At 42.7% G+C, this 13,527-nt stretch overlaps 1 protein-coding gene across 2 annotated transcripts in view; it reads right to left on the minus strand.

Annotated features, from left to right (window-relative positions):
• Nucleotides 1-4,858: 4,858 nt before the first annotated feature.
• Nucleotides 4,859-13,527, minus strand: part of senp6b (SUMO specific peptidase 6b) — a 28,647-nt gene continuing 19,978 nt past the window's right edge. For both annotated transcript variants that reach the window (XM_061217809.1, XM_061217818.1), the window contains exons 10-21: nucleotides 12,930-13,118; nucleotides 12,476-12,660; nucleotides 11,790-12,016; nucleotides 11,281-11,397; nucleotides 10,991-11,113; nucleotides 10,379-10,471; nucleotides 9,740-10,032; nucleotides 7,387-7,466; nucleotides 6,841-6,932; nucleotides 6,095-6,163; nucleotides 5,750-5,900; nucleotides 4,859-5,395 (exon numbers count right to left, since the gene is read on the minus strand). In XM_061217809.1, coding sequence (XP_061073793.1) covers nucleotides 5,183-5,395; nucleotides 5,750-5,900; nucleotides 6,095-6,163; nucleotides 6,841-6,932; nucleotides 7,387-7,466; nucleotides 9,740-10,032; nucleotides 10,379-10,471; nucleotides 10,991-11,113; nucleotides 11,281-11,397; nucleotides 11,790-12,016; nucleotides 12,476-12,660; nucleotides 12,930-13,118 — 1,832 coding nt within the window. In that variant the 3' untranslated portion in view covers nucleotides 4,859-5,182. The remainder of the gene's footprint in view (nucleotides 5,396-5,749; nucleotides 5,901-6,094; nucleotides 6,164-6,840; nucleotides 6,933-7,386; nucleotides 7,467-9,739; nucleotides 10,033-10,378; nucleotides 10,472-10,990; nucleotides 11,114-11,280; nucleotides 11,398-11,789; nucleotides 12,017-12,475; nucleotides 12,661-12,929; nucleotides 13,119-13,527) is intronic.

The raw sequence follows: 13,527 nt of genomic DNA on the forward strand, positions 1-13,527 counted from the left end.
ATCTCTTTTAATTAATCTTTCTTTGGGAATCAAACACCTAAAGATGCATGGTACAAACACAATAATGGAGGCACATAATAAATAAGATCCAATCATGAACTATATTTTGGCAAAAAAACCCTATATATTGTAACCTGCTGTTACGTCTGTGTGGTCAGAACAAAGACGCTGTCTGATTAGAAAAACAGTGCAACAACAACGAGCTGATCTTATGAAGACTGGTTCCGTGACAGTGTCTCAAAGATAACCTAACCTTTTAAGTTCAATGGATCATAAATCGCTTTTGAAAAGCAGTGCGTATTCGTTTTGCATCTCTTGGGTTTTGCAGGAAAAGCTAAAAACAACAATTATACGTATATCCCGACAGGAATGACCAAAGCAACAAAAGGTCATCATCAAACTGCCGACAGAAAAAAAAAACCCGCTGTGAAAGATTACTTCGAGGGTGTACAAGATGGGAGGGCACTGCTTCGACAGCTGTGATTACAGTACAAGCAATCCTAGCTTTAAAGCCTTGTTACTGTAATCGTGCGATTGCTCATTTACAGTCGCTGGTTATGTCAGGGTCACTAGTTCTTTGTATGACTATCGATCTATTTGGAACCAGTGCAACATGACAGAGGAAGACACTGAGGCAGAGATAGCTATGCGATTACTGGGTCTGATTTTAAATGCGTTTAAGCAGGGTTCTCCTTCTAATTACTGCATGGCGATATCCTGAGAGTCAAACAGCTTTCTTAACAGTAATTACCATTAGCCAACTTCGAGTTAGAGAACAAAAGGCATGCTAGGTCCCACAGCCGAACTGGAGGTCATGCATCCTGTTGAGACTTTTAAAATATTTACACGTCATTGTTTTAAACAGATGTCCTCTGCTATGGGTTTGAGGTGAGCCAGCACCTTAGCTTAGTGTTTAACAGACACATACTGTGGCATGCCATCTGTGGCAGACGAAATTTCATGGCTGTAGGCCTGACGGAAGATGAGTAATTCATGACTCTTGGGTCTTTCACAGAGAAAGCGCAATTTGCATGGTTATTTGAATGGAAAGAACAAATACAGAGGCGTGCAAGCTGTAGGCCTACACATAACCACACAATGACCCGATTAAATTATTGAAACATTCATTGTTCGGGGTTGCAATCACTGCCAAATTGAGAAGTAAAGAATATCTTAACAAGAGAGTGGACTACATTTCCATAATTAAATGCATATTTTAACAATATCGGGTTTTATTTAAAAATATATAGGCTTGTTTTATTCTTTCATATTCTATCCTGATTAGCTAGCTCAGCTACATACTCAATTTGGCTAAAAATGTGTGTGTGAATCATTCCACAGGAAGCACTTTCACGCACTTTATTTGTGATTTCCAAAACAGAAGTACAAAGTACAAATAATTTATCAACCATCAAGCCCATACAGTAACTGTAAAGTAAATGACCCATTACCAACCATGACCAAGACAAGTTGTGTGTTTTAAGTGCCCCACAAAACCTGTGGCTTATTTTCAGTCACTGGATAATGTGGTTTCATGTATTGAAGTGTTGGACTGCACACTATCTTGAAAAAACCCCCACAAAAAACAACCTTTAATATTGTTACCAACAAATGCTTTGGATACAATCTTTCTTCAGTGTCTGGTAAAAACAATGAGACAACCACCAATATAATTTTTGCCATCTCGAACATTGGATTCATTCGTTCATTCTAACGCGCTTATCTTGAACAGGGTCACAGTGGGTCTGGAGCCTATCCCAGCATACATTGGGCGAAAGGCAGGAATACACCCTGGACAGGTTGCCAGTCCATCGCAGGGCACACACACCATTCACTCACACACTCATACCTATGGGCAATTTAGACTTTCCAATCAGCCTAACCTAGGACCCAGGACCTCCTTGCTGTGAGGCAGCAGTGCTAACCACTGCACCATCCGTGCCACCCCGAACATTGGATGCATACAGAAAATATAATTTAGACCACAACAGGTGCTGTGAGTTATTTTATTTGCTGTATGAAAGTCTTAGCCTTTGTTTTGACAAAATTTTCAACCATAATACGGCACTTCCAAGAACCTGTTGCATTTCGATCAAAGGAATATTTCATAAATTTGACAAAACTACCATCATTCCTCTCTTATCTTATCTTCCAGATAACTTGGCATAATGTCTACTCCCGTTATGACTCAATTTCTTCCATGATGAAAGCAGGCTTATTAAAATGGAGTTAAGACAGATCTCTGTAGACAGAGTGTAACATTCACATGTTGATGCAATACAGAAGAAAGCAGTTATGTTTAAATAAATGATGCGGTTTGGGAAAATGCATTTATCTGTCATAGTTGGCTGTAATAAACCTGTTTGCAATGAATATGTAATGGGAAAATCACATCACTGCTGAACTGTGCAATAAACCCTTCAGCTAATTAATGTAGACTGAAAAATACAATCCCAAGACAACCCGTTGTATTCAAGCCAACTTTAATCCCTTTCAGTATGCATGTCTAGATTGAGTAAACTGATAATATAACGACAATATCCTGAGTTTTGTTCCCTAGACCCACACAAAAGTCAATCCACTGAGAGTTAATCAATGTTTAAAGTGTTCTCTTTCTTTTCTGGCCTGCTCATTATATCTGGCTTTGGTAGGCCTACCAAACAGGACTGAATAAATTCTCCATGCACCAGCCAAATTAAAGACTCGGCCTGCGATTCAATCAACATTCAGGAATAACTTCGTCTTTTGAGTTACGTCCTGCACTTTTTGTTCAAATAAAGTTTCAAGGATTGCTGATTGTGGGGAAATAAACATCTTTGAGTCAAAGGAGAATCGCACACCATCAGACCACTGCAGCCCATTCAGAATGCTGCCACCTTGGTGCTAGCAGCTAGGCTATTTGTAAGCTAAAGGAACAGCTGTTATGTGTTCAAAAGGTCATTAGACCCAACACACAAAGCCGTTGTATGACCTCAGGTCATATGCTCCAGGTCTACCCGTTCTGGTGGTGGAATGAGCTTGGCACTGCAACCACCACAGCAGAAGCCCTGCCAATGTTCCAGCAGACTGAAGATTCACCTCTTCAGACTACAGCATGGCACCCCTGACTCCCTTTAGATATCCTTCAATTGCCTTTTAGGCAATACGTTGGATTATCCATCTAGTAATGATACAATTCCTTTGTTTTTGCAACAATGAACACAAGAGAAGAGTTCAGAATTTCAGCTTTTATTTCCTGGTGTTTACAGGTAGATGTGTCATTACTTAGAACATAGCACCTTTGGTATTAGGCTACCTGATTTTGGTGAGAAGTATTGGAACAGAGATTATTTAAGTAAATGAATGCAAATAACATCATATTTGGTAGCATATCCCTTGCTTGCAGTAACTGCATCAAGCCTGTGACCCATTGACATCACAAAACTATTGCATTGTTCTTTTGTGATGCTTTTACTGCAGCCTCTTTCAGTTGTTGTTTGTTTCTGGGTTTTTTTGCTTCACCTATGCCCTGTGGAGATTGTGATGTCACAATCACAGCTCTCACAAGGTTTCTGTCATCAACTACTGTTGTTTTCCTTGGTCGATCAGTTAGATGTCTGTTGCTCAGTAAGCCAGCATTTTCTTTCTTTTTCAGGATATACCAAGTTGTTGTACAAGCTATCCCTAATGCTTCTGTAATAGATTTCCCCTCATTCCTAAGCTTCAAAATGGCTTGTTTTTCTCCCAAAGACAGTGCTCTTTTCTTCATCTTGGTTTATCTTTTTGAACACAAACGCAGTCTTCACAAGCTAAACACAAGGCTAAACCCAAGAGTAGACATTCAGAACAGGACACATCCGGTCAACAAGAAACACCTGTCAGTCACATGTTCCAATACCTTTCCTCACCAAAAAATTGGGTGGTCTGATACAAAAGGTAATATGTTCGAAGTTGTAACAAATCTAGAATTTAAAAAATACCAGGAAATAAAAGCTGAAATTCAGATCGGTCATCTCATGTACATCTCTTGACCTCAAACTCAATTGTCTTCAGTGTATAGTAAAACCAAAGGAATTGACCTGGCTGTTCCAATAATTTTGGAGGGGACTGACATGGCAGAGACCTCAACACAAAATTAGGTCTGAAGTATGCTACATTGAGAAGCTTGAAGCCTTGGAACAATGTGCTTTGGACTGACAAAATCTAAACTTTTTGGCCACCACCAAAGAAGGTATCTAGAAAAAAGGGTGAAGCCTTTGTAGAGAAGAACACTTTGCCAGCTGTGAAGAATGGAGGTGGATCCATTATGCTTTGGGGTTGTCTGGCAGCTGGGGGCACAGGAAATATTGTGCGAGAGGATGGAAAAATGGATTACAAAATATAAAGAAATTCTAGAGGCTAATGTTCAAAGGTCAGTCCAGTTGAAGGGAGCTTGGGTATTCAAGCGAGACAATTATAACTAGTTAGCGGCATTGCTCACTCGTAAAATTCCAAAAAGCAAATATGCACAGTATATGACTTGTGTCATTGAAATTTCCATTGTGTCAATATCGTAGGTGGGGATTAAATGGGCGGAGTTCAATTTGTTACCCTATCGGGTCAGGGTCCTTCATGACATTGGAATTCCCAAACCTATAGGGCAATAAATGTTTTAGTCTCATTGCATATCTCCTACCATAGTTTAATGTGGCAAAAAAAGAACAAATACAGCATAAATAATAACTGGCAGATCTCCTTCTGGAGAGTATGTTCGTGTTGGTTAACATTTAAAGTATAATTGATATTACCAATGACAGTGATAGCAGTTATACGTAATATCAACTAAACATCACTGAGAACTGATATGAAGAGGAACAAACAAGACGAAGGCTATACAGGCTCCAACATATGTACATACTTTATTAACTACAGCTTCACATATTCTCCCTTGTCACAAGAAGGAAACAGAACATTGCCTTTTTTTTTATTCAAAGAAACAAAAGAGCAAAATGAATCCAACAACCTTCGTAGGCAACAGGCGGGTCTGCGGGCGGCCCGGAAGGACCGGGGCCGCAGGCGGGCTCAGGAACGCAACCACGTACGCAAAAGTCTAGCTAGCCTATGTCCAGGGTTCTGCAGACCGGGCGTCTGACCCCCGGATCAGTCAGAGATTTCCCTGTAGTCCCCCTGACCCTGTGAGTGTGTGTGCAGCCGAGGCCAGGGATCAGTGTCCCCAGGGCCCCCACGGGCCTGTGGAATAGTTGGCTGCTGATCCTAGATCAGTGTTCAGGAAGGGTCCCTGACACTGCGGGTCCGTTTGCTGCTGACTCTGGATCAGCAAGATCAGCTCTTTCACCTCCTCCCGCTTCCCCCTCATCCGCTGCTGTGGGAACCACTGCATAAGGTTCATGGGCAGGTGGAAACTGGGGATTGGGTTCTTCAAAACAAAACACAAGGAGAAGGTCACAACCACTAATATATGAACTGATCAGAGCACTGCTGTATTTACTACCTGTATGTAAGCAGCATACAGGTAGTATGTATCTTACAGGTAGTAAATGCATACAGGTAGTATGTATATAAGCAGTTGCGATGCATACAGGTCTACATCTCACATGTTCAATATATCAACAACTGGACAGAGAGAGAGGAGATGGGTGTATGCCTGAGTGAGAGTGGACGACTGAATTTCCCACATTGCAGGAACAAAATAATAAGCAGGCTACAGGCTATGAAATCTTTCAGTAGCAGTAATACGCAGACACCTTTTGCTCCAATCGTGTGCGCTCACCTCGAAAAAGCTCTCTACGTACTGCAGGACGTAGACCCCGCAGTCACTGAAATTGTCCTGCTGTGGGACCCGGGGGCTGGAGCCCCTCATCACCTCTTTCCCAAAACTCCTGTGGGTCCCTTTCCTCACTTCCCACTCTACCTCCAGGTACCTGAGAACAGCCACACACGTTCATATCTCGATGACGATAAATATGCTAAATGTATCATGCAGGCCTAGCATATACACGCGCCCACACTCATGCGTGCACGCACACAGACGCTCAAACATAATCTAAATCTAATCTGCGACCACAAGTCAAGCAATGCTTCTACAGTGAAGACCATCGGAAGGAGACGGACTTACTCTCGTAACGTCTTAACCACAGTGGACCTGCCAGGTCCTCGCAAGGAGTCCATAATGAGAATACAGGGCCTGAGGACACACAGGAGAATCCCCTCTATATACACATTCTGTGGGTAGGCGCAACTTAAGGAAGCTACACAAACCGTTTCAGGCCAACACACCTTAACTACCCTAAATATTCACAGCTGATTTTGCTCCCAGAGGAAAGGCATTTCAAATCTAGTATTGAGCTTTAAAAAGCAAAAAAGAAACATTAGTGCACCACCTAGTGACTTCTGGAGGTACTACATTAGATGTGTTTGGCAGATGGTTTAAGCAAAAGTGAAATAGCACGTATCCATAGCCATGAATATCAAGTCTAGTTTGCACAGTTAAGAGCTGAAAGTGCAGACTAAAAACACACCTTTTCAAACTATACCTTAGTCCTCCCTCCTGATTTCCCCCCCCACCACCCTTTTTTCCAATACCCCTTCTTGTCTAACCCCAAAAAAATTAAACTAAAATAAAATAATTGCACTTACGATGACTGTATTTTTGTTTAGAACAACCCTTCATGTGTATTTTACAGACGTGATGCTTTAACTTGTGGAAGAACCTATGCACTTTGGATTGAAAGCGTCTGCCAAACAACTTAAATGTAAATGTAATGTAATGAAAGTCATTGGAAACTTGAGAAAACTTTGAAGCAGGTGCTACATCATTTTGTTCAAGCCCTCCTGGTGGGAAGCAGGCCTAACTGATCTCACCTTTTACAGATGGTGGGTCGTAAGGTCCATTCCGTGTTCCTGGACTCGTCCAGGCCATCGATGCCCAGAATTCCCTCCTCACTGCTGGTGTCCTTCAGAGATGGAAACGAAGGGGGAGGAAGAAACTTTTCAGAGGCTGTTAAGAGGTTCCAGACTGTGACTGTTATAGACCTGGGTCAAATACTTAACTGTTTTGGATTCAAATGTAGTTCTTCACTTTACTGAACTCAAAAAGTGCAAAACTAACTTTCTGGTCCTCTTGGGTTGGCTCAATTGCAACAGGCAAGATCAATGGAGTACAGAAAAGCATTTGAATCCAAAACAATTGCACATTTGACCCAGCGCGGGCCCAGTCAGTTCAACACCTACACAATTCACACAATGATCCTTGAGATCGTTGAGATCCTTAGTAAAATTCAGACTGCCCTTTAACCTGAAGTCTTACCGACAAAAAAAAGGGAGTTCAAACGAGGCCCGGGCAAAGGACTAAAGAAAACTGATCGATAAAGAGCTGATCAAGATCCAGATACATTTTGAGCGTCTTACCCCACACGAGCTTTGGTCATCGGGGAACGGGTAAGAATCGTTGACTCTGTTCTCACACATTCCGAGTCTGTGCAAACCATCTGGAAGCAAACAACATTATGGAGTCACCTTCCAGTTCTACCGAGATGGTTGAAAAAAGGACAAACTGGATAGGTATGGAATTCTGCCAATCTTGCGAGAACAAGATGGCATGCCATTTAGTCAAACCCGGAAGAAGGCCCTTGGTCTGCAGCAGGATCAAGCGAGTTTGAGTGGTTCCATGTCGTCTTCCATCTAATGCAACACCTATACTGATGTTTCACGTCGGAGCCTAAAGATTTTTGACCTCTCTGAGATGGATGTTTGATTAGAAAAGATATTTACATCTCATTTTTAATCTAAGACCAGTGATGCAGCCCGCAGACGCTATGTCCTCATTTGAGTTTCTGGAAAGTTGGTGTTTTACCCAGAACTAATGACCTGCTTTACCAAGGCAGTAAAAATGACTTGAAGCCATCTTTCCCCAATAGCAACCAGCCTTTAGAAAAGTTTGAAGTAGTTCATGTGCTATCCGCATGTTTTACACCTCACATAGAAAATCCCTCTGTGCTGGGAAATGCATTGATCCAATTGAGCCTAAAGTGTGCTGGCTGAACCATAATGCCCCGAATTAGACTCAATTAACAAGAGATCATTAGCCTAAGGTGTGTGCCTAATGGAAAAAGGAAAAGAAAAAGGCACAGGACACATCCACCATTTCTACAGGTGACTACACCTTGGTTGGAAGATGACCCCCCCCCCTCTTATTTTCGCCAGGGCCAGCCCAATCGTTCTGCCTTCTGCGGCAGACAGTTTTATTTGACTGGTTTAATGCACATGAAGAAACTCAACAAAAATCTAATCAAAAAAATCTCCAGCACGGCAGACCCTCTCTAATTATAAATTAGAAGAAGGTAACTACCTGAACAGTGGAGGAAGAACTGACTAAAATAATTATTCTCCCGGAATCAGGTAGGCGATTAAGACGGTGTAATTCTATGTGCAGTAAGTAACCTTCCCTCTACGTCGTTGACCGGTAAATAGCAAAGACGAGTGGCAAGAATAAACCATTTTCCCCTAAGCAGTATCTCTGACCTCACCAAAACCCAATTTCAGTTTGCGTTTTCCACATCAATTAGGAGGCCAACCTAAATCACCAGTGGAACAGAGGTGTGTCCGGATGCCTGATGTCACAGCAGCAAGTGCCAAAACAAAACAAAAAAAGGAGGACGAATCAAAAGAAAACTGCGTCTAATTCCTGGTCATAACAATATAAATAACAAGGCAGCAAAATTCATCATGCAGCTACCTTTTGTTATAAACTCACCCTGGTCACTCACTGATTTCACAAAATGAATTCTGCAGGAGCAGCAGTTTATTAAATACAGGCAGGAAATGTACTGCCTGTAAAGACACTAACAACCCAAATACATAGGACTGGAACCAGACTGGGAATGTGGGGCCACTGCTGATCAGAGTTTTCCATAAAACTGCAATTTTGATATTGGCAGTTACCACCATTCAGTGTCACATTGTTGGAGGTACTGTGCAGAAGCACAGCTCCAGCTTCGACTGCACTAGCCTGGTTCTAGCACAACAGCAGAAATGGAGTAAAAGCTCATCACACCAAAGTTTCTATTCAGCGTCACCTTACTCATAGACGGACACTGTTCCATGGACGGACACCGCCACCATCTGGCGTATGTTAGAACTTTCCGTGGGGAACTTTCAAAGAGAAACCAGCAAAAGTGTGGTGGTGGAGTGTTTATACAAATTAAACTACCTTTGTGTTGATCGAAGCATATATGGACATATAAGGTTTCATAAACATACACTGTCGATTGTGTTAAAGCTCGTTAACTAATGGCTGGGAGACAAAATGGCTGAATTGCATCTGGTCATTCGTGCCTCCTTTATCATCTTGTGCAGGCCTAGGTGAGCAAAACAATGACCGTCTGACTGAGTGGAGGCAGGGAACAACAGCGCTATGATGTCATTTGCCTACGGAAAGTGTAAATGCCCAAGAATCGTTGTTCTCCTCAAAGTAGTTCATAGCAATGTGAAGAGCTTGAAGAAAAGTGTATCCGTTTATGGACAAGTAATAGCGTGGTGATGCTAATCGGCGAAGGTTGTCTACTTATTCACTAGGAATAACTATACAGTGAGTTTGCCTTACAATTTTTATGCGTTTGTAACATTTGTGAAGTATTTTCAGATACACAAAGAATAACAAAGGCACATATGATAAGAAAAATGCATAAAGTATCCGTCTACGGGTAAGTTGACGCTAGCATTTCAACGTTAGCGTTCCTCTCCGTCACCATCTCTGTCTCACCCATGTGGCCCATAGGCACCATGTCCTCCCTGGTACAGTCCCAGGACATGGCCGGCTCAGCGTAGCCGCCCATGGGGTTGAAGCAGGGCGCCCTGAGGCAGTGGGGAGCAGGAACGCAGGGGTAGGGGTGCTCCGAATAGCCCGCAGCCTCGGGCCATCCCGCCCCGTTAAGCCGCTGCTCTGCCAGGGAGCAGCTGGTTGGGACAAGCCCCGGGGCCTGGTAAAGGGGGTTAGGTTCGAACCGGGGCCCGTCCAGACCAGGGAAGCAGATAACAGCCAGGTACCAATGAGCCCTGAGAGGAGAGGGAAGAACAGGTACAAAGCCACCGATCAGAGGCATTCTACACTTCCAGCGTACAGGACATTGTGATGAGGTAAACAGTAAGAAAATAAGATAGCGTTGGATACGACTAATGAGTACAATTGTTTTTGGAGAAATAAAGGCTGGGAATTTTGGGGCTGAAAATTTCACATTTTGTCATTAACTGTTCAAGCACAGAAAATATTTCTATTTACAGGAAAAAGAACTTGGAAAGTGAGCAGGTTGTGTATTTGGGAACATTTTCTAAATGTGCATCTAAAATTGTATGTTTACAGTTTAGTAAACCTACACCTACATAGAGTTTTAAAGAAACTCACGACTCGTTAATAGGAACGAAAACGAAGTCTTTCTGGAACAGATCCACATGGCGGGTCCATGTTTTCACCCTGTTGTGCTTCTTCTTCTGCATCCTGACATGGAAACAGAGGACTTTGTTCAGAACAGCACTTACCAGCAAAGCAGCATGTCGGCAATTTTCAGTATCCGGCATAACATTAACCTCCTTCAGGATAGTGGCAAAATATGAACACTTCCACAGCAACATAAATACGAATGTTCATCAGCATGTTGGTGACATCAGAATTCATTATGCCGTAAGTCTTGGCTTGTATGGATAATGTATGATAATTGTAATGGATTTCAGATAAAATGAATTTTTTTGTTAGAAATACCAAAATTTGCCTACCAGGCATGGCCAAGAAAAACGCAACTAGGGTTCATTTTCATCACCAGACCTTACCCTTCAGAAGTTCACAATAAAGCGTCTAGTTACGTGACTTAACTAGAATATACATAGCATGAAGTGAGTGGAGGTAAAATTAATTAGGTGATGTAAGCCCAGTGAGATCAAATCCATACTAAGTAATAAGTATGGACATTTCTGGTCTGCAATGATGCACACGTTTTTCTGGTCGGTGTAGAGTACTCACGGTAAATGGCCGGAGTCGGAGCCGTTTTTCCTCTCTCTCTGGTTCAGTCGTTTGTAAAAGAAGGAACTGAACACGTGAATCCTACGGGCATCTTCTTTTCTCAGCCTCTCCAAAACTAAGTACCTTTGAAAGAGGGGGAAAATGTGCGGAAAGTTTGTTTTTTTTGTCTTATTTAGTCTCCTGGAAAAAACTATATTGCGATATCGTTTTATTGTTAAAACGATATTGTTTTAAATCTATTTAAATCCTGCAGAGAATTTTTAAAAAGCAAACAAAAAAAGGCTACCCACTTTAAATAAAAGTCGATGATGACGTCGTTGACGAATTCTCCTGTGTTGAGGCAGTGGAGGTCTTCATTGGTTACAACTATTCCCCCTTTGGCTGGAGATGGGGGGTACACAATTATCCTGGAACACAATGGCCCAACTGTCATGATGGCACAAACTGACACTGTGCCATAAGGATGGAAAGCAAGGATCCGACAGCACTTCAAATGCAAAATTCAAGGACATTTCCAAGGTCGTTACTTGTCATAAATCGCTTCACTAAAAACTCCCCAGAAAGTAACCAATTCACCAAGGAGATGTGTTCTTTGGAATAGGGAATGGTAATGCCACAAAATACTATAAAATACAGGACATTTGCGATACGCACGGGACCTGCTCAACAACTAGTTTTCGTGATATGCGACAGAAAAATCCATAACTTTCCAACTCGTCTTGCAAAATCCAAGCCCTTTGACCTTTGAAGTATGAACCCCGGCATTGAGGTGATCATGCTTGCTGTTACGGTTACGCACTTTTCCACCGGGCCGGTGAAAGTGGTGTGGAAATCGCTAGGGTCCTCTTCTTCGTCTTGGTCGTCAAGGCAGCAGTGAGTGGTGGCGTGAGGGCGTGTGGAGGTGCGCGTGGTGGGGTCAGAGGCTGGCTGCGGCACAGGGGAGGGAGGACAGGGCGGTGGGGATGGACGGACGCAGTGCTGGTCTTTTGAAGGAGCGGCCTTTTCAACAGTCTTCTGAACTGTTTTCTAAGATAGTGAAAGAGTGAAAGGGAGAGGGAGGGTGAGAGAAGAGATGGGGAGGAAGGGGGTTGAGATAGAGAGGGAGAAACAGGAAAGATAGGGGTGTGAGAAGGTCATAATTTGTTAGACCTATTCTTTCTACCCTAGTAGGCACTTCTGCCTCTGAACAGCTAGTTTCATTTTTACATTTGAATAAACACATAAACATTAATTCATGTTTCAAATAAATTAATTTTCTTTATATTAATTCATAAGCAGCCTCTTTCTAGCTTTGCTATGAATGCGATAAAAACAGACATTCTCCAAGACTTATTTCAGTTGCGCGATTCATCACAACAAATTTTCTATGGCCTAGCAGGCCTAAAATATTGTTTATAAAGCAGAGAGAAAAAAACAACAGAACCCAGCATAAACATACGCACTTTGGATCTCTCAGACTCTTCCCCCCCCCACCAAAGAGCTGACCTTCTCTCTGGCCTTGTTATTGTAGCGCACAAGTCTGGCGTTGGCTTCTTGAAAGGGAAGTCTGGTAGGAAACTCTTTAAGTTTGTTGGCCTTCCCGATATCTTTCAGTATTTCTTCCAGCAAGACCTCTTCCTGTATGGTCAGCCCCTTTTCAAATATCAGGACGATGTGCGTCTCGTCTGGATCTGGGGGGAGGAGATACGACAGCGCGTCAGTCAAATTTAAAAGTGATCAGACCTGCTTCGAATACAGTGTAGTCCGTAAGTATTCGGACAGTGGTACAATTCCTGTTCCTTTGAATCTGTACTCCAGCCTACTGGATTTGAAATTAAACACCGAATATGAGGCTAAACGCAGCTTAGAAGCGATAGAGCTCGGCATTGATATTGACTTCAGGCTGCTTCTCCCCCTTCTTGAGCGGCGGGAGTTGTCCGGAAGGTTCCGAGGAGCCCACCTGCGCTCTTGCAGTCGTACCACACGCCCTGGTTGTCGCGGGACATGTTGAGCTGGGTGCGGAGGCGCAGGCACTCGGCGGGGCTGGTCTGGAGGAAAAGGGTGGGCAGCTTGCGGACGCAGCACCACTCGCAGCTGGTGAGCTCCGACGCCCTCAGCTCCACCTTCTCCAGAACGTCCTCTTTGGGAGCTTACGGGCGGGAAGGGAGGAGAAGGCGGGGAGGAGAGAAAGGGCATTTACACTAGATGTTTCATTACTGATTATAAGCAAAAAGCTGAGACCCTGACCTCATCGACCAGTGATCATAGATTTAGTAAAAGGGACAGAGACTCAATCTAAGGTTACAAAAGAGTGAGTAGATTTGTGTAGTTTATATATATATAGCACATTTCATATACAAAGATAACTCAAAGTGCTTTACCTCGGCATAAAAAGACAAAAAGACAGTAAAATATATATATTTTCAAGATTTTAAAAAGAATAAAGCATAAAAGGCTAAGAAAGTTTAAGAAAAGAAAAAATACAGTGAGCACCATAATTCAGAGGACAGTGACACATTTTTGGTAATTTTTGTTCTGTTCTCTAGCACTTTGAGTTT

This window comes from Conger conger, chromosome 1 (assembly GCF_963514075.1).
Source record: "Conger conger chromosome 1, fConCon1.1, whole genome shotgun sequence".
Taxonomy (NCBI): domain Eukaryota; kingdom Metazoa; phylum Chordata; class Actinopteri; order Anguilliformes; family Congridae; genus Conger; species Conger conger.